The sequence below is a fragment of the Leopardus geoffroyi genome, chromosome A3, assembly GCF_018350155.1.
Source record: "Leopardus geoffroyi isolate Oge1 chromosome A3, O.geoffroyi_Oge1_pat1.0, whole genome shotgun sequence".
Taxonomy (NCBI): Eukaryota; Metazoa; Chordata; class Mammalia; order Carnivora; family Felidae; genus Leopardus; species Leopardus geoffroyi.
Genome location: NC_059336.1, coordinates 21,882,243 through 21,903,329, shown reverse-complemented (window position 1 = coordinate 21,903,329; position 21,087 = coordinate 21,882,243). Strand labels below are relative to the sequence as shown.

Sequence of the window (21,087 nt, the reverse complement as noted above, 5' to 3'; positions counted from 1 at the left end):
ACTTTAACGGTCATCTGATCTGCATGGTAACTCTACTTTTTTTTTTTTTTTTTTTTAACATTTTTATTCATTTTTTGAGAGACAGAGAGAGAGAGCGCAAGCAAGGGAGGGGCAGAGAGCGAGGGAGACACAGAATCTGAAGCAGGCTCTGAGCTGTCAGCACAGAGCCCGATGCGAGGCTCGAACCCATGAACTGCGAGATCATGACCTGAAGTCAGCCGCCTAACCGACTAAGCCACCCAGGTGCCCCTGCGTGGTAACTCCTGCAGTATCTTGTTTTAAGCAGGCAAAAACCACAGCTGCATTGTGGCGGCCACTTTCGTCTGCTCCCTCCTTTGCCAGGCATCTGCTAAATTTCTGTAGTGGACCAGGGAGTGTGCCCGGCGCTGGGTGTCCAGAGATGAAGGAGGAGTCTCTGTCCTGGCAGGACTCTCTCATGGTCTGACTTGTATCGCGGTTACAGTGAACTGAAACCATCTTGTCCTTTCCACACATGTGCTCTTACTAAGCTGTATCTGTCTCACTGTGTGCATTTGTGTGGCTCTGTGGTTCAGTGCGGTGCTCTGTGTGGATCCTGGGTAATTTTCCTCCTGTTGGATTTGGCCCATCATTATTGCCTGTTAGGAACTTTTTGAATTGATTCTGTCGTCTGCCGTGTTCCTTATCTCCATAAGCTTTGCATTACATGACATTTGTTAAGTTTGTTGTTTATGTATCTTCACCACCAAGTTGTTCCTCAAAGACAAGCCTAAGGAGGGAGCGGAGCCCTGCAGGATACCCCCGGAGGCTTGTCTCCAGGCTGACATTCATTCACTGATTATCCCTCAGGTCCCCAAATCATTTCCTTGTACTCCACATGATGTTGTTTAGTACTGTTTAGTGCCCTTGCCAGTTCTTCCCAGTAAAAATCTTTTGTCACATTACTCCCTACAAATTAGATTTTTTAAAAGCACGCATGTAAGGCCTGTAAGCCTGAGAGGTTTGCTGAGCCTGTTAGGTTCAGAGATGATACAGATCTACTGCCCAGTGTCTGGATTCTGCACCGGCTCTCCCATATCATGATTCTCACTTGGCTTCCACACGCTAGGTGATAGGGAACCTAGTGACCTGGAAGGGTAATCTGTGCTTGTAAGCACAGTGGAGGGAGCCTTAAAAAAAGTGGTATGGGGGAGAATCTTGAGAAAAATAATTTTGAAATTGGAATAATAAGCAGGTTGAGAATAGACAAGGAAGTGTTGGAAAAGAAGAAAAACAGAATATTTTGCTGGAACAGAGAAAAATAGACTGTAATAATGTGGAAGTGTGGTCCTCCCTGGCTCAGGAATTTGTAAACCAGTCTCTGAGATGGAGTGAAAAGCCCATAAAAAGATTAGAGGACACATTAAAATTTAGTGCATGGTAAAGGTGGCATTTCTTCAGATCTGTGGAAAAAGGATAGATTATGGCATTGGGACAACCGGCCAAACATTAGCAGTAGATAAAGTTAGATCTTTGCTCCATATCATATGCTAAAGTGTATCTCGGAATTATTTACTCCTAAACATTTAAATATGTACAAACATAAAAGTAGTATATCATAAAATATATTCGATCTTAGCATAGGGGAAAAACCTTGCTCAGGCTACATGTGAAATAGAGTTCATAAAGGCAAAGATTTGATGACTTAGACTTTTAAAAACTTAAAAAAAAGTTTGTTTTTTACTGTTTGTTTATTTTTGAGAGAGAGAGAGAGAGAGAGCACCAGCTGGGGAGGGGCAGAAAGAGGGGGATACAGAATCTGAAGCGGGCTGCAGGCGCCAGGCTGTGAGCCAGCAGCCCAGAGCCTGATGCGGGGGCTCGAACTCCTGAACCGTGAGAGCATGACCTGAGCTGAAGTTGGATGCTTAACCAACTGAACTACCCAGGCACCCCTAAAAACTTCTTTTTTATTTTTTTTTTTTAAATTTTTTTTTCAACGTTTATTTTATTTTTGGGACAGAGAGAGACAGAGCATGAACGGGGGAGGGTCAGAGAGAGAGGGAGACACAGAATCGGAAGCAGGCTCCAGGCTCTGAGCTGCCAGCACAGAGCCCGACGCGGGGCTCGAACTCACGGACCGCGAGATCGTGACCTGGCTGAAGTCGGACGCTTAACCGACTGCGCCACCCACGCGCCCCTAAAAACTTCTTTTTTAAAAAGCACAATATACAAATCAAAGGGCAAATATCTTTCTCTGATTTGTTTTTTTTTTTTTTTGCAACATATAGCAGAGGTTAATTTCCTTAATATAGAGTGCTTACAAATCGACAAATTGGATGAGCACCCTGATGTAAAAATGATCAAAGAAGAAACACAACCAGTAAACATTAACAAAAATTGAACTGTCTTAGTATCAGAAATGCAAAGTAAAAAATAAGTTATATTTCTCATCTCAAATTGGAGGAGATTTTAAGTAATACCGGTTTTGAGGGGGGCGGGGGGAACAGGCACTCCACACACTGTTGGTACCTTTCCAGCGGGCTGTAGCAAAATCTGTTAAGTTATGCACACTTTCTGACTGGGCACCTTCCTGGGAATTTACTCTAACGCAGTAATTATGAATGCATGCATCCTAGCATCATTTGTTTTAAGGGAAAAGATTGGAAACAATCTGAATGTCTGACAAAGGGGGATTGGTAAAATAAATTATGATAGATCCATGCAAGGGAATACCATGTAGCTTTTTCTAAAAGGTATTATTTAGATTAGGAATTTCAGATGGCTTCATCTCCTACCCCCACACTGGGATTGATTGCTGGTCTCTTTTTGGAGCGCTGTGTTGAGAAGGATTCTGAAGTCATGTCTGGGCTCAGCAGGGAAGAGTGCTGGGCTCAGAGATGGATTTTGCCACGGGAGAAGGACTGACAGCAGCATCAGATACTGGCTTTTCCTGGTGTAGAAGAATGTTTCATAAGGGAAATTGTTCAGCCTATGTTAACAACAACCGCAAAAATTGAGTATAGAACCATATACTACGTGGGCTGCTTTCGGGGAGGAAAAGGCTGGGAGTTAAGAAAAATTGCTTAAACCTACCAGAGTATTAGCAGTGGTTATTTCTGGTCAGTAAGATAATGGGCGATGTCTGTTTACCTTTTGAAAGCTTATCTTTCTTTTCCCAGTTTTTTATAAAAAGTATTTTATAATTAGAAAATATATGTATAAATGTTATGAATAAAAAAAGTAAAGGGAAAAAACAATGGTAAGGGATATTGTCTGAAATACAGGCATGTTTAAAGAACTATAGTCTCCAGATTTTGTTCCTCACAGAGTCCAGATTTCTGGAGAGGTAGTGTGAGCCCAGCCATGCAGGCATCTGAATGAGGGCTATATGACTTCAAAAGTCCCGGCTTATGTTCCTTTTCTTTATGGCCTCATTTTAATTAAGCAGGCATCGGTGGATATGTAGAGACAAAAGATGTAATTCTAGAAGGGCAGATAGACATATTAATAATAGTAGTATCAGGAAAAGAACAAATGAGAGCAAACATAGAGTGCCTTTTATATGCCAGGCACTTTTTCTTAAGTGTTTAGAAAAATTTTTTTAATGCGTATTTATTTTTGAGAGAGAGTGAAAGAGAGCACGAGCCAGGGAGGGGCAGGGAGAGAGGGAGACACAGAATGAGAAGCAGGCTCCAGGCTCCGAGCTGTCAGCACAGAGCCCGACACAGGGCTCGAACCCATGAACTGTGAGATCATGACCTGAGCCGAAGTCAGACGCTTAACTGACTGAGCCATCCAGGCGCCTCTTAAGTGTTTTATATGTGCTTATTCATTGACTCGTTACAGGAACCCTTCGTTCCTACAGGAACAATAGGTAACTATCATCTTATTTACAGATGAGAAACGGAGGCACAGAGAAGCGAAGTAAGCGGCTAACTCAGGTTCAGACCCAGGCAATCTGGCTCCAGAGTCTGGAGCTGCTGCCCCTCAGTTACTCTCAGTCAGGTGTTGTTCAGCTGCTTTACATGGATTGGCTCCCTTCCTCCTCGGAACAAAGCTTCCTATCTTGTTCATCAAAGACTTAGTGGGCATTTCTTATATGTCAAACACTAAGGGAAGGCAGGGAGAGGCAAATGCAGAGAAGTTTTGTACTTAGCGCCTGGGCATAGGTTTGTTGAAAGGTTCAGGTGTGAAAATGTGAATGAAGTATCATGCTGCATAAGGTGTGGTGGTGATTACAGGATGCCAGAGACTAGATCTTCTTTACTTTTGGGTCTGCCCCCTAGTCGGCTCACTGAAGGACTGAAGGGAGGGGGTTTGGAGGAAGGGAGGGTATTTTTGGATGGCAGCAGAATCTCGGTATCTTCCTGTGGGGAAGGGGAATAATTGGCCCTTGATCTGAAGTGGCGGGTAAGAGAAACTTTTTCCAGATTAGTAGGATAACTGTGTCAGGGCAGCATAGTGGATTGCCACACCAAGTGGTGACGGTAGCTCATCCACAGCTCGTCTGCTGGTGGGCAGATCATTTAATGCTACAGAATGCTTCAGGAGCCTCTAAAAGGCAACTTGTGACTACAAGAATAAGGGGAACCCTGTAATGAGATCTGAATCCAAGATTGATTTTTGTAATGAGGAAATCGATTTCTCCAGGAAATTGTGTGACAGTATGATGTTTGGATGAGTGTACTTCCTGGTTGGTCTGTTGCAGACACTTTGACAGATTGTCTCTCTGTCTGGATTATGTTGTTCTTTGCTCCTCCCTGCTTTCCTTTCACTGATGCCTTCTTGTTTTCCTCTCCTAGGTTTATGGAATCCGAGCTGGACCTAAATGACATCATTCAGGAGATGCACGTGGTGGCCACCATGCCAGACCTGTACCACCTGCTGGTGGAGCTGAATGCTGTGCAGTCTCTTCTTGGGTTACTTGGACACGATAATACAGATATCCTTTCAGATCTGTCCTCAGTAGGAAGGCTGACATGGTGGGGGAATGCTGTTTACTCTCTTCTGTCTGTCTCTGCTGATGTCTCCTGTCACGTCTGGTGTTCTGTTTTCATTCTAATTACCTCTGGTCTTGAAACACGCTGCTCTTTACTCATTTGAAAACCCGTTTTTTATCTACGAATACATCTTGGGCAGTCCTTAATTGTCCTGTTTTCTCTTGTTAGTGCTGGAATTCATCATGATGTATCTATTCATACCTTAATAGCATTAATTTCTCAGGATCTTGATTTCCAGGCCCATGATAGCGGCAAGGCCGGATAGGACATGAATCTGTTGATCTAGACATCATTCTGCTAACAGGCGGCCCAGCGGATTTGAGACCAGAGGAGGCAGTGAACCGTGGTAGAAAGCACATTGGAATGTCTAGGAAGACAGGGATTTTAATCTCTTTTGTCCACTGCTGCAACCCCTATTCCTTAAAACAGGCTCAGTGCACAGAAACATTTACTGTTTGCTGAATGAGCATTAGATCCAAACAGACGATCCAGGTTTGACTCCCAGCTTCATTTCTTGTGTGAAATTTGATGCCCCTGCAGCCCTCACTATTGGCACCTGCAGAAGTGGAGTTAATAACTTTTGCCTTGCAGTGTTACTGAGAGTACTAAAGGAGACGATGTTAAGGGCTAAGCAGTTTCTGATACACAGTAGGCACTTACTAGATGTTACTTTTAACTGACTCTGAACCGTGACTTCCAAAACCATCTTATACTTTGTCTTTGCTCTCAGATGTGCAGCAGCTTTCTGCAGTCGGTTTTTGATGTGCCTGTGGTCGGGGATATGTTCATTAAAGTAAATTCTCTTCCAATAGTTGTTCTGTTTGAATCCAGATTTCCGAAGGTACGAGACAAATGTAGTTAGTCTGCCTGAGTGATATTCACAGGGAATCTGCTGCTGCTTCATGTTATTTTCATCTTTCTGGTAATCTCTCTCCTGAGAGCATGTCTGACTAGGTTCTTTCCTACCTGATATTTCTCATAGAAATAAATCAGGGAATAATTTTAATGCAGGCTTCTTGAAGGGTGATCTTAAACCATTTCTGATACTTCATGTTAGGTTTGAGAGTATTAAGAATCACTCCGTAAGTCCTCAGATTGATGAGTGGGTTCCCCAGGGTTTTCTGCCGAATTGTGGGTTGTATGAGAACCCTGGTCAATTAGCGTGTTTCTGGGTAAGCTTAGTATAGGGTCTCATGAAGTCATTCGGTAGACATGCTTTGAGTGTTTTATTATGTACCAGGCACTGTACTAGACTCTGAGGAACAGTGGACTATACTGGATTATCAAGCAGCATCAGGCAAGAAACACATATTTGGGTATCGACCATCTGATCGGTCCCATTCAAGGTACTAATTAGTCCTCACAGTGTCGGTAAGGGAGAGTTCTAGTTGTGACTTCACATCTTAACTCACCTACAGAATGGTAGATTTTCTGAATCTAAACAGACCTTAGAGATGACTTAACCCAGTGCCTTCTTTATTTCTTTAGTGACGCATCTGAGGTCCAGATGTCGGACAGCCAACTGTTGAGGCTGAGGCTGGCACTCTAGGCCCCTGATTGATGTCCAGCCCAGTGCTCTCTCCAGCGCCCTTTGAGTCCTCTCCTCATACGACTTGCCACGTCCCTGACGGCCTCGCCCAGTCGTCTGCTCCCTTGTGTGTTCACACACGCAGCACCAAGTTTGTCTCTGCAGACACGGCCCTCATTCTTTTTTCTATCCCTGCTAAGTCTAATAGTAGCAGCCTTCCGAAGATGCTGACACTTTGCTGATTCACCAGGCTGGTTCCTGCTGGGGAGAAGACTGACACGAGAGCGCTGTTCGACATCGGCATACTTGGGAAAGGCAAGGGCACAGATGTTCCAAGTTGTTAAGTTCTGGTCTTTAAAAAGGAAAAAAACAAGTCCCCCTATAATAACTTTGACAGACTGCCACTTCCCTCCTGTTTTCTTGAGAGCCAGGCTGCATTTTTCCCTCTCTAGTATGCCAGCCTTCACCCTACTGCCCTAATGATATTTTTTTAAATCTGATTTTTAATTATGCCCTACATCAAATTTAAAGTGCATTTGAAATTTTTTTAATTACCTAATTTTAATTAGCTAAAGCAATTAGGGGAAATGTCATCCTCCTCAAAGTACAGTTTTTCTTGAAAGTGGTTTCAGGAAAGGGTAGGCCCTCTTGACTTGCAACTGATGCATCCTCTCCCGTTTCGGGACGGTGGTCTCCCCATAGCCTTGCACCCTGCGTCTTGTCTTGCCTGTGGTCTAGAATGGAGATTTTTCTTCAGGAGACGCTTGTTAACAATTTACTGTTGTACAGCTGTAACTGCCCGAAACACCGTACCGTGAATGAACAATTTCATGGCAGTCATGACTTAGATTTTTCATCTTTTTTAACTCTTCGTTTATCAACCAAGACCATACGTGGCTGGTCATGCCCCCCACAAGCTCAGGTCATCTTTGCCTTTGTCCTTCTCTGAGAAAACATAAACTATAGGGATTTTAATTGGACCAGAGGCTGGTTTGTTGTAACCTTAAGAGCAGAGGATGCGAGACGACAGCTTGTGCCTCGTGCTTTCAACCGTGAGAGGCAGCTTCAGAGTTTATTCTGGCGCTCTGCATGGCTGCTGCTGGTGAGGGCTTGTCAGTGCTTCTGGGCCCTGTCTCCGCCCGCCGCCCCCCCCCCCCCCCCCCAGGCTGGAGCCCAGCAGGCTGTTGGCCACGAGTGGAATTCTGGTCTGTGAAGAGCACCTCTGGGGACGAGGGGCTGAGAGGGAGGGGCATACCTCTCACACAGCTTTGGAGAGTCACTCTGACTGTGTTAGAAGGGAAGGCAAGGTGGGATCCAACAGCTACCACCTTTTAGAATTACTGCTTTTTCCTTTGAAGTAAGTCATTTAAATATGTTTAGAGCCCTTTTTTTGTGAACCTTTTGGAGTTTCTACAGAATCATAAAATCAGAGTTACATTTAAAGATATTTTCTTAAGGTACTGCTAAACAAACAGTTTTTGTGGCCCAGTGTAAGCCATATTTACTCATTTTGCCTAAAGGAACAAGGAAGAATGAAACAAGGGGAAGATAAAAACCCCAGATGGTGGTTCATCACCCCTTTTACCACCACCAACAAAAAAATAAATCACCACAGCCCAACATGCATAAGTATCCTATTTTTGTATGTCATTAGCTGCATTCTCAGTTTGAGTGACAACTCAGGGCAATCCTTTCTCAAGTCCTTATGGTAGATCACGGCATTTACTGGGTTTCTCCTCTTTGTGATAAGCCCTATTGGGTGCTGTTGGGGAAGCAAGAAATAATAACTCCAGTCGATAGCAAAAACACTTACTCACTTACAAGTTACTTACTATGCACGGTAAGTGCCCTTGGAGTATTGTGCTCAGGAAATGCCATTGGAGTTCTGAGGTATGAGTCACTTCTGGCTTGGGGGTGATTAGGGAATTGGGTATTGGAGATGGGTAAGCTTTTGACAGATGTGGAGATTAGAGTGTGTTTCAAGTTTATTTTCATGGTCTGTATCTTGGCAGTGGAAATTGCCATGCCTCACATGCTGGGAGCTGACGTGCTCCTGTAGTCACTAGAAACTTACCAGGACATCAGGCTCATGATTCCCCTTCCCCTCCCACCTCCTCCCCACAAAAAAAATCACCACTACTGCTTCCCTGGTAAGTGCTCTGTTCTTTTATATATATATATATATATATATATATATATATATATATATGATGTGTAAGTTATATATAAATTATATAAACATGTTATATATTTATATTATTTTTATAATATTTATATATAATATATATGTTTTGTATATTATATACAAATATATAAATATTTTATATTTAAATTATATTTATTTATATTATATATAAATTATATATGTTACATAAATATATAATTGTATATTTATTATACAATTGTATATTTATGTAACTTATATATAATTTATATATATAAACTTATATATGTATATGTATTGAATAAACCACATTTATCCAAAGTCTGCTTTCAGACTTTGGTGATTCAGAAAAAACGTGGCCTCATTGTAACGTTAACTTCAGGCGTTATTACAGTGAGTTGCATGCTAATATGCAGGAAGGGAGAGATTTGTTAGTTATAGAGGAGATTTTTGGTGCTGATGGGACAGCTTGTTTTTTTTTTTTTTTTTGGTCTGGGATAATTTTAGGGAGTGGTCGTTAGCACTATTCTTCCCTAAATTACTGCTTAGTTTTCTTAGACTCTATAAAGCCAGGAAGACCTGGAAAGTTGTCCCGTTGGGTTTTGTGAGGAATTACTGTGGGAACTGGAAAATAAAGAGCAGAGTTTTTTTTAGACCAGCAGGGATCAATTGAATTTGAGCAGTTTGGGTCTGAGAAAGCTAGAGTGGAGCAAACTGAGTGCAGCATCCCATATTATCCTGGAGGGTGTGTGCAGTAGTCAGGGGGGCTCTGCGTCAGAGTCCCCATGTTCATGAGCAGGACTAGGGCTGGGAAGGGTCTGAGCCTCCTCGGGGCTTTCTTCTAATTGGACTGGGAGGGAGTTGGCTGTTGCTCCAGAGCTTTCCTGCAAGCGCTGTCTAACAAGATATGCGCCTCTTGAGCTGTTGTTTGGCTGGAAGCTATTCTCATCTTGATATTTCCAGAATCAAAACTACCCTGAAAGGAAGGTACTTCTTTTTCTCATCAGTAGGCTGACATGTCTGATAATCTGCACTGATAAGCCTCCCATATTTAAAGCCATTTAAATATGCTCTGAAGAGAGTCAGGTTACGTTAAAAGTGCCAAAGTGGCAATTTAGGAAAAGGACCTCTTAATGTAACCTTTGATCTTGTTTATGAGTTTAGGTGAATATCTTGCCCCTGGGTGGTGGTAGCCTGCTTTGGGCATCTCCCCTGTGGCATAATAGTGCCCATTAGCATTTAGTAGGTCCTTAGTGCATCTTGAATGAGTGCATTTTCTCCCTCATATTAGTTTGATCTAGGACTGGGAGAGAATTAAGAGTACAGGTTTATTCTAGGTCGTTCTGTGCCAACTGTTTTAAAAGGAGAAAAAGACCATTTTGTCTGTGTTTTGAAACTCATCTGCATTAATTGAGCCATATCTCACTGTCCTAGTCTAGGAACAAAAGAAAAAAAATTTTTTTATAAAAACCCACATTTGTTGCATTAAATCAATTATATACTCTGAATCTATACTGTACTGGTTCATTTTTCTTAAGGAATCCTTTATGAAATGACTTTTTTAAAAAAACCCATCTTCTTACTACCATCTTGTTCTAATCTTTTTTTTTTTTTTTTTAATTTTCTCCTTATGGACCTGTCTCATTGGAGATTAATGAGATTAATGCTCAGTTTCTGTACCAAAACTACATGGATCGTGCCAAAAAAACAAAAACAAAAAAAACCAACCAGACGTAAATACCCCTCTTTTTCCGAGAGCTGCTGTATTGTGGACCATTTTGTGCCCAGCTGGCCTTTTCTATGTCACCTCTTATTACTCTAGCTTACTGCCCCACTAGTGGACAGGTACAGAGGGAGTGTGTGGGGTGGCCTTTCTACTCGACATGACAAAATAGGCTATCAAAAACTGTGTTTTAGTAATTATCACAGAGAGACAGGCTCTCTGTTTTCCTATTATACTTGGACGGGAGAGCCTTTTACCTTGTGAAATGAAATTGTAACTACAGTGGAAAAACCTATCACCCATGCCCAGAGTTGGCCTGTGAAGAAATGCTAGATGGGCGGCAGACCACGCTGCATTTTCTCATCCAAATTGAGAGTCTGCCTGCCTGTCTTTAGTTCGGGTTTTCATTCCACTTTCAGGTCTTCAGATGACCTCTGTCTTCCGGGTCATACTACATTACCCGGGAGGTGATGATTACAATTACGGACTCATTACTGCCTTGCTGAAATGTTCTTTGGTGAAAGTTAGGAATTTACGTAAAATCAGTTAGTGGTGGAATTGATGAGATGTTTACCAGACCTGGTAGCTGGTAACTGGTTTTGTGTTTGACTTCTCAGCTGAGGCAGGAGAGTAGGCAGGGAAATAACTACTAGAACATTTTTAGAAACGACTTTTCTTGATAAAAGTTAGACATTTATCCTGTCCTATATAAAACCACCACCATTGTCAATTTTTTTTTTTTTTTCCTTTTTAAGAAAAGTTCTTAGGCTTAACGTGACACATTTGTGAGCATGGTATTAAGACTAATCAAAGAAAAATATGATACCTGGCCCATAAGACCTTAGAGGCTGAAAAAGGACTTGATCAATCTGAATGTCTGTGGCACAGCCGAAATATAAAATTAGATCTTCCAACCCATCGTGACCCAGAAAGGGAGACCATGCTGTTGTTAGCTTACATTTTAGATTTTCGAGGCTTTGGGGAAGAGTGAAGGCAACAGTGAGGGCTTTGGCCATTCTATGGGAAGACTTGACTAACAGTCTTTCTTATAAAATGCTTTTATATTTTCTTAGTACTTTGATTTCCTTGGCCTTCGATGTACATGCCCTAATTTGTTCCTTCTAGCTACTCAGAGAGATGGGCTGGGCAGAGACCATTTGCCACCATTTGACAGGCGAGGAAACTAAGCTGTAAGGAAGCAAAGGGGTTTGAACAAGATTACATGGCTAGTGATAATTTGGGGGTAATTCAGTTCACTGAAGATGTGAACCAAAGATGAATATGACATGACCCCGTCCTCGTGTTTGCTCTGACTCTTCATCATTGTTCTTTTCACGTGTCCCCCACCTGTCTCTTGAGGCTCTTGTTTAATTAACAGTCATCGCATACTAGTTAATAATTACTTAGTTATGCATGGTGTTATCAAGGGATATAATGATAGTACTTACTACATGCCTGATTTATATTCTTTATTTTGTTGTTATTGTTGTTGTTTTGCCCGATTCATATTCCTGTCCTATAGGTGTCTGACTCTACATTGGGTGGACGGATGGATGGATGGATGGATGAGTAGATAGATAGACAGATAGATCAAATGTCATGCATATTAAATAAGCATGTGAGTAGATAATACAGTTTTTACATCGCATATGTAAGAACTTTTCAAGGGAATATATTTGGGAGTTTCTTAGATGAGGAGGATGAGCGGGGAGTTTTCAGCATCTTATTTTTTTCCTGAGACTTTTAATAATTTTTGTTGGAGATACGTGACAGTGTCATTACAGTAGGATCAATAGCTAGAATTTACCAGAACTTAGCCCCGTTTAAACCTGGCATGTGTTCCCCTGTGCCGTGTTATGAAGTGTGGTGGCAAAAGCATCATTTTTGGAATCAGATGAACCTAACCTTCTCCCTTACTGTTGCAGTGACCTTTAGCTAAGGTCCTTAACCACTTTGAGCTTTAGCTTTCTTGTCTGTAAAACGGGGATATCACGCTTATAATGCTGTTGTGAGGATTCGGTAGCCCAGCGCTTAGCATAATGATGACTCTCAGACACGGTGGCTGTGACGGTGGTGGCTACCGCAGTCTTTACCACTAATTCCTCCTAGTCAGGGGTAGCCCCGGGGTTTCTAGGGTTAATTTGGTAGCCAGGTTTTGCTTTTTAAAATTACCGCAGACAACTTCCGTATTTTGGTTTACTGTATGTCAAGTTTGATAACGCGGTCTTCTGTGTCAACTGCATTCTGGTTACTTTGTTGATGAAGACAAGACACATCAAGGAGTTTTGTCCAAAGACCTTTAAGCTCTGACGCATAGTAAGTTTCATAGCACTCTGGTGTTTGGGGTAAATATCACTTTAAAGAGTGGAGGAAGAAGACGACACAGCTTAATTACTTACGTGTGATGGTCGCCTGGTCCGTTATACATGAGTAAGACAAACCTTCCAATAGCTTTTCTTTCCGCAAAAGATGTTCATAAAATGCCTGGAACTTCAGTGGGCGGTCAGCAAGTGTTATCCTTCTTGTTAGCATGTCCTGTATCTTTCCTTTTATTTTTTTCTTACCAGTTCTAGTGAAACTGCCCTGATGCTGACCTTGTCTCGCCCTGGACTGTTGTGTGTGGTATCTTCTCCTCCAGACCTGGCTCCCCGCCCAACCCTCACCCTCCAGCTCTCTGCTCATCCTGCTTTCCATTTGCCCATCCCCGTGCCCGGCACTCAGTGCTTTAGTGCACTGCACCCTGCACGCGGCTATTAGGTTATTCTTTCAAAATATTATTTGCATATAATTCTAGCTCTGACTTTCTCTTTCCTCTTCCCTCTCTTCTGTCCTCCCCTCCCTTCCCTGATGCTCTTTCTTGTCCTCTTCATGTGCCTTTGTATATTCCAGTCTCTTGGCTTTTACTTCTGTGGCTCTGCTTTCTGGCCCCTCTGCCCTCATCGTTTTTAGTTACTGTTTTCTGACCAGTCTTCTTCTAGCAGATCATTCCTGATTTCCGAGTTGATGGCCCCCTTTTCAGGACGTCTGTATTTTATTTGTTACACGTTGGCAATTGCCTGTGGTGTATAATTTTCTAAATGTCTCTGATTATTGAACTTTCTCTTTTTGTAGAGGGGGGAACTGAGGCCAAGAATGAAAAACAGATTTGCCTTTGTCACCATCACAGTGCTTTCTTCACCGCAGAAACGTAGGTCGTCTGCGTGTACGTGTGAGAGAGTTTCCAGGGTGAGGGAAGGGAAACTTAGTTTATTTAGTTCTGCCTTCCAGTTTCCAAACATAACTCCTTTTTTTCCCTCTTTCACGTTTCTTTCTTTCATGCATATTTTCCTCCTTGTATTTTCGCCTTCGCTTTGTTTAATTCTCATCGTTCTTCCTTTTGTGTCCATAGCAGCTCGGTGTTTGAGGGGAGGGAGCCCCAAGTGGGGATGTGTAGTGCAGTCCAGCGTAAAGCCTTCCGTCTACATCTTGAAACTGATTTTGCCATGCCCTGCTCTCTGCAGACCTCTCGGTAAACACCAGCCATCTCATCTCAGAAATCATTACCGCCTTCGAAGGTGAACTGTATGGGGTAGTTCAGATTATACTGAGTTCCAAGAATGTAAATTCTGTGATAGGGTGAAGGGTGTTGGCCTATTTCTCCCTGGAAAAGCAACCTCCTAAGCAATCTATTTGAAAGTTTGAAATTTGGGAAAACGAACTTCTGGAATACATGACCAGGAAGGCAGCAGAAGGAAGAAGACTGAGCCGGTTAACAACATTTACTGAACACCCACGGTGAGTAGAACCTTGTTGAAGAGATGTTAATAAAACCACAGTGTATTAAGGGTGAATGGTAATAAAATGATTGACAAGGAAACAGAAGGGAAGCACAGATTTTAATAAAATGTCAGTAGGGTTTCAGTATGTACGTGATTCCCTTAACGCTATTCACATGTGTCCATAGCTGTGGTTGATTTGCTTCAGGAATTAACAGATATAGACACCCTCCACGAGAGTGAAGAGGGAGCGGAAGTACTCATCGATGCTCTGGTAAGTTGCACATCCGGCTGGGGTTCTGCAGGCGTGTGTAAGGTGTTGGCCGTCATCACCATTGTCCCCGTGGTGGCAGCCAGGTGGGTGGGAGCTCTGTGGGAAGGCTGCACTGCCGGAGGAGAGTCCGACATTGGCAGTGCAGCTTGTGGGGTACTTTGTTCTTTGGAACTGCGTGGAGGGGGTTGCTAGGGGTTGTAGAGGCCTAGCGTTTGTTAAGTATCTGCTGTAGGCAGGCCTTTTCTCATTATTTTCGCTTTACGTGATCCTCCCCGTACCCTCTCAGATGGGTATTAACAGCCACTATTCCCATTTCCAGCTGTGACACCGAGGCTTAGAGAGGCGAAACGACTTGCCCGTGGCCACACAGCTGGGATTGGAACCTGTGTTCTCTTTGACTCCGTGTTTCTGTTCTTCTACCCCTAACTGTGGTGCTACTGACCTTTTCACAAAGAGTTTTCACAGATATTTCTTCTCTCCAAGCGCCAGCGAGGACAGATACCATTATGATTTTACAGACAGGGAACCGGAGAATGTTAAAAGCAAGAACAAACCTTCCAACTCATCCAGCCAGAGTTGGACGCCCGTAGAGGCAGGGCCGGTGGATTTCTGTGCACCTTTTTTGTGACGCCTGGGCAAGGCCTCGGAATCTTCCAGGCAGCAGACAGTCGAAAGGAGTTTATTTGTGAGTTAAACCGATCTGTTCTCAGCACCTCACTTTACACGTGAGGGACCCAGATGCAGAAGCGCAGCCCTCTCCTGAGTCACTTGGCCAGGCCCTGAACAGCCGAGATGGGAGCCTGCGTGTCCTGTCTCGCCACACCAGCTTCTCCCTCACCAGTGATCACAGAGGCCTCCAAGACTAGGAAGGCGCCACAGCCGGCCAGTCCAGGAGGGAGCTAGCCCAGCCGCTGACCCTGACACCTGCGGGGCTTCGTCCACCCGCCAAGCTCTCTGCTTCCTCAAGGCTCTGTTAGTTTTCCTTCCTCTCTGTTGTCTTCGGTTGTCTTGTTTTTTCTTTCTGCTAAGGATGCTAGTTAAGTACTGGTCTTGATGCAGTTTACAGTTTGTCAAAGATCGCTGCTGTCACTTGTGTTAGAAGCACCAGCGTGTTTGTTAAGCGTGTAGTCTGGCCCCATCCAAAACCCACTGAATCAGAATGGCTGGGACTGGGGCCCCAAATGATTCTGAGACCCCATTGCTGCTCTGCCCACCCTCTCCTCACTTTTTCTCTCTCAGGGTCCTTGACACTAGAAATTTCCCATGTGCCATGCTTGTTGCTGGCATTTGGTGTGAACGAAGAGGTTGTGAACCCACTGGATATGAAGGACTGTCTCTTACAGAGAGTGAGGCTGGAGTCCAGCAGGGCTATTTGTGGCTGAGTATGATGAAAATTTCTAGTGCCATTTTTCTTTCAAGCTCCTTCCTAGAGCGAGCTGCCACTTTTGTACAATTCAGGACCTTTATTTTCCCTTTGAACCACTGTGCAGAAAGAAAAGGATGATGTTGGGTTGTCCTTTTGTTTTGAGGAGCGTCTGAAGGAAGGCTGTGGCACTTGCTCCTGCTCTGTGTCCCCACAGTGTCATTTGTGCGGTCTTACCTTCCAGAGGTTAATTACAGTGGCCCTGACTGAGGCTTCCTGCCTGGTCCCTGGGCTGATTTTAATTACCATCCTTTGCCTGTGTGAATAGGGGAGACGAGAGAGGAGCAGCGAGCCTGGCTGCTGCCTGTAAAACGTACCCAGAAACAGCAATTCACACAAAAGCCCCCTTTGTGTTTTCTGTGTTGCTAAGCCCACCAACAAAAGCTGGATCGTGCAGATTTTATTGTTTGTTTGGAAAGAAACAGTTCATCCTCAGTCTGGGGAGCCGTTAGGTAGCTGCTATAAAGGGTTTTCTGTTTGTTTAGTTTTTTTTTTTTTTTCTTTTTATTATAATCATTTTAAGATTTTGACTCTTATAGCTTTATACTGGTGGGGCTGGTGTGAACCACAGTTGAACATTCCTAGGCTCTTATATGTTATTTGCTTGTCTGCAGCCAGTCAGAAGCCGTCGGTAAATAACAGAGCAGAACTGGTGGGTGGTCTTTCATTTATTCTTTTTGCCCTTGTGCTGCATCCAGGAAGAAGTTTGATAAGTATTCTCATTTTACAAGGGTTGAGTTGTCTTTGTAGTTTTAATTTGGGGCCAATATCAGAGGCCTGGAATTGCATGAACAGAGGCTAGAGGGCATGTAGCAGAATTTATTGTGGTGTGCAGTTTGCAGTTATTGCCTTGGTCTTTTTCCCAATTGGAAGTCCTAAGCAATAGACAAGCACATTTGTGGGGAGAGAGTGCTGCCTTGGCATTCTTGGGGATCTTTGGGGTTTAACATTTGGTTCACATCCACTGCTATTATTTATGCAAAAGGTGAATATCTGTGCTTTATAACGCATTGATTTGGTAGCCTGGAAGATAGAATCTTTTCCGAGGAGTTCTAAATGTGAGGGTATATTGCTTTGATGGCAATTCTCTAGCATCCCTCTCTAAAGAAGTCTTAGGACTTTGCTCACATGTGCCTTCAGCTTGGCAGGCCTTGCTTCTCCTGGGCTACCTGGAATGCTCCCAGTCATCCTTTAAAGCCGCTTAAAGCTTATCTCTTTTGAATTTTTTTAAGGCTCATCCCCCCGGCAGAATTTGTGTTCTTTTAGCACTTTGTATATCCTAGCATTTGTCACATTGGCTTCCGGACATCTGTTTGTAGGTTTGTCTTTCCTGAGATGTGATTCCCATCAAGGGAGTGGCCAAAGTGGTAGGTCTGTCATTTACCAACTGTGTGTCCTTGGGGAAGTTACCTAATCTCTCTGCATTTTGTTTCTTCTTCTGTAAAATGGGGGTAACAGCAGTGCCTGTTGCATAGCACCGACTTGAGGAATAAATGCTATTTAATAAATCTTTAGAACAGTGTCCGACACTGAGTAAACACCCAATAAATGCTGGCCATTATCTTCATAAAGATATTATGCCTGGTGCATACTAAGTTCCTAGCAAATGTCAAGCTAAAATGATCTGTGTCATCTGCCATGCAGCGAGCGAGATGTTTGTAAGTATTTGTTGAGTTCAACATTTTTTTCCCGTTTTGACAGATGTTCAAAAAACATTTTGAACAAATACTCAAAAAAACTTTTGAAGGGAATGGACCTAAATAAGACATGGAAGGATAGATGTTTAGTTTAAAAAAAAAAAAAAAAAAGATGAAATAAATAATGATCACGCAAAGCAAAATATTAACGGTTGTGAGAGGTGTCAGCTACTGTGGAAGTGAGAAGAAGGGAGCACTCACTTGTGAGGGGGAAGAATCCGGAAGGTCTGCAGAGTTGCAGGGCACTGTCTGTGGCCTCAAAGGGAGGCTTTCACAGGAGGATGTGTGCAGGTGTCCCAACCAGAGGAGGTGGAAATGTGGCTGGGCCATGATATTGGCCGTAATGGCTAGGAGCCACCGTTTGGTAGAAGGAGTTTCACAAAAGTGGCTTTGGCGTGGAGTCAGGAATTGCCTTCCATACCCATTCTTGCACTCAACTAAACCTACTTAAACATTGCACATTGAAGTTCTGTAGTGGTTTGTCTTGGGCCGGTTGGCAGTGCATTTGTGCTGCTCAGGTGAGGCTGAGGTTGGTGGGTTTTCAGTTGCTCTAAAGGTATTTATTATGTAAGTTTCTGGATCCTATCACTTTTATCCCTCCCCATTTCTATTAATGAATGTCTTCACCTGCGTTTGTATTTGTTCCCAAGCAAAATTCATGTGTTCATCTTTTCGCTCTATGTTTATTGAGTGCTTGGTATATTCTGGACTCTGGGAATGGGGTATATAGCAGTGAGCAAGACTGACAGAGTCTGCTTTTGTGGAGCTCAAATCCAGTGTAGGGAGAAGCAGTAAACAAACCGGCAAGCCGGTAGTGATTGATTCTCTGTTACATAAAGAATTAAAATAGAATGATGTGATGTACGATGACTGGGAAGTCACGTTAGGTTAGATAGTCAGGGAAGGCCTCAGTGTGGGATGACAAGAGGAAACCAGCCATTCAGAATGACCAAGGGCAAGGTGGGACAAGTGCAAAGGACCTAAGGCAGGAATGAACTTCACGGATTCGAGGAGCAGAAAACTGGTCGAGCACAGCTGGGGCGAGAGGAGAGAGCGCAGTTAGGGCCAGATTTCCTCCGGGTTTTGTAGGCCTTGGTAGGAAGTTGGGGTGGCATTGGCAGTGTGAAGGGGAGTGACTGGAGGGTCTTAAGCAAGGGAGCAGTAACATAGTCTGACCTAACATTTTAGGAAGACCACTCCTGGGACAGTGAACCTGGAGGGAGCAAGAGCGGAAGCTAAAATATTACTAGATAGGTGGTAACAGGCATAAATTTTGCGTTCTGACCATATTACCGTATGCAACCTCCAGACTTACTTCTTGATCAAGATTCAGTGAATGTGGGAGGTTTTTTCTTAGTTTTTTAAATATGACGTTTCCAGAACTCATAGTAGATACAAAATTTTACTCCAAACTCTTAGGAAAGCTTATTGGCAGACTATCCAAGATAGAAAGAGAATCCTTCAGACTTTCTCATCTGCCCTTTATTTTTTTCTTTTGTCCTTTTCTCTTGTATCCATCTTCCCTGGTCAAGAGGAAAAGGATCTGATCATGTCCCTGGACTTTGTCAGAGTAGGCCCCGTGGAATATTGTTCAGGAGACCTCCTAACGAGCAGAAGTAACCAGTGACTTACCAGAAGACGTCAGGCTGAAGACAGTCATGATTTCCAAGGCCAGGGTTGCTCTGGCTGACACTTTCATCCCTGACCAGGATTTGTTTTTCGTTTCAGGGTTTAGTCACAGGTAAAATTGGCATGATGGTGGTAGACCCAAGGGGCTGGAAGGAGTAAGATGGAATGCTGATTTGTGCTTCTTAAGGTGATATCCAGAGCTATGCATAATATAAATATTTTTCCAAGGGTTTGCTGAGCTAAATGTATTTTGACTGCTTTGACCCTTCTATAATCAGGTAAAATTGCATTTAACCCAGCTCCACATAAAGTTTCATACTTCAAGCTTGAAAAGCCTGCCTGTTAGAAGTTAGATTTCTGTAGCAAAAAAAGAAAAAAAAAGAAGAAAAAAAGATTTTCCTCCAGCCAAATACCCACTGTCCAGAACCATTCCGTTCTGGGACTTGAATGCGTTGCTTACTGCCACTGTCCCCCCCACCATTTTCCACACAGCAGAGATGGGAAACATGGCGAAGAATCAAGGAAAGGAGGAGAAATAAAGCAGATAAAGCAGCAGTAAGCAATTGAAACGGGTGAAGCTGTTTGCAGAACCGACAAGAATGTGATACCCAGTGGATTTGCAGTGTCTGCTGCTTTAGGATTGAAGGAGATTATAAGTCAATCAGGGTGATTTAGGGAAAAACAAACTGTGACATTGTTCATATTTCCCCCCCAGATGTTTTTCTGTTTCCTCTCACATACTCCAATTGTCCAATTAATTAAGGAAAACCTTGCAGTGGATTTCTTTGGTGAAGCTTTTGCTGGCTGTGAGATTTGAGAGCAAGATTGCATATCTGCTTGGGATAACAGGGGAAAACGGCTCATTCTGGTATTTACGGGCACCCTCACTCAATTCTGGCAGCAGTGTCTTCTCAGATCTGCAGCTAGTGTCTTTTGTTGTTCTTCACACCATCAAGGGCCGTAAGGGGAGAAACTCTACTTCGTTTGCGATTCAGGTTCACAGATTACTCAATAATTTCAGCTTTTTCCCCCCTTGCCAGATGCTTCCTTTAAGCGTCACCAAGAAAGAGTAAAGAGGCCTTATTTCAAGATCTGTCCTTCTTGCCATTGTTGCATCCTTGGGTCGCAGGCTGCCCTATTCACAAGTGCTCAGGGAAGTGTCAGTCTCTCTCCTTTCTTTTCCCCTCCCCAAAGCGACAGGGTGTGGTGGGGAAAAAAGAGAGGCATAGAGTCAGTCACTTCTGCCACAAGCTTTGTGACTTTGGTTAGGCTGGCTGGTTAACCTCTCTGGACGTTTGTTTGCTCACCTGTGAAAGCTATGAGGATTACCTGAGAGTAAATGGAGCAAGTTATAGAAAAACCTGATTGCAGTACACAGAGGGAGTGTTTTGTCAGTTTATGTGAATTTAGCAAAATGACGGAGTGTCTGCCTATTACAGCATTGCTCTCCACTTGGAAGAGTAGACCGAGATGAGCCAGGTTGGGTGGCTGCCTTCAAAGAACCGGGGTTTTTCTTGGTTTTTCTCGATATTCATATCGAATAGTGAATGATCAGATATCAGAAGGGGTAAAGAGCTAGATTCAAAGTCTCTACTTTAGGGGCGCCTGGGTGGCTCAGTCAGTTAAGCGCCCGACTTCAGCTCAGGTCATGATCTCGAGGTTCGTGAGCTTGAGTCCCCCCCTCCCGTCGGGGTCTGTGCTGACAGCTCAGAGCCTGGAGCCTGCTTCGGATTCTGTGTCTGCCTCTCTCTCTCTCTGCCCCCCCTGCTTGCTCTCTCTCTCTCTCTCTCTCAAAAATAGATAAACGTTAAAAAACAACAATAACAACAACTCTCTACTTAATTTTTGATCCAGACCCAGGGTAAGACATGCCACATAGTTTTATTTAATCTTTATAACTTATTCCCATTTCCTAAGTGAGGAAACTGAGGCAGTG

General features: G+C 43.4%; 1 protein-coding gene across 1 annotated transcript in view; it reads left to right on the top strand.

Moving 5' to 3' along the window:
• The window catches only part of CTNNBL1 (catenin beta like 1), a 162,407-nt gene that overhangs the window by 39,891 nt on the left and 101,429 nt on the right, over nt 1–21,087 (top strand). The window contains exons 4-5 of the mRNA XM_045444640.1: nt 4,761–4,900; nt 14,305–14,402. Of these exons, the coding sequence (XP_045300596.1) occupies nt 4,761–4,900; nt 14,305–14,402 (238 nt within the window). The remainder of the gene's footprint in view (nt 1–4,760; nt 4,901–14,304; nt 14,403–21,087) is intronic.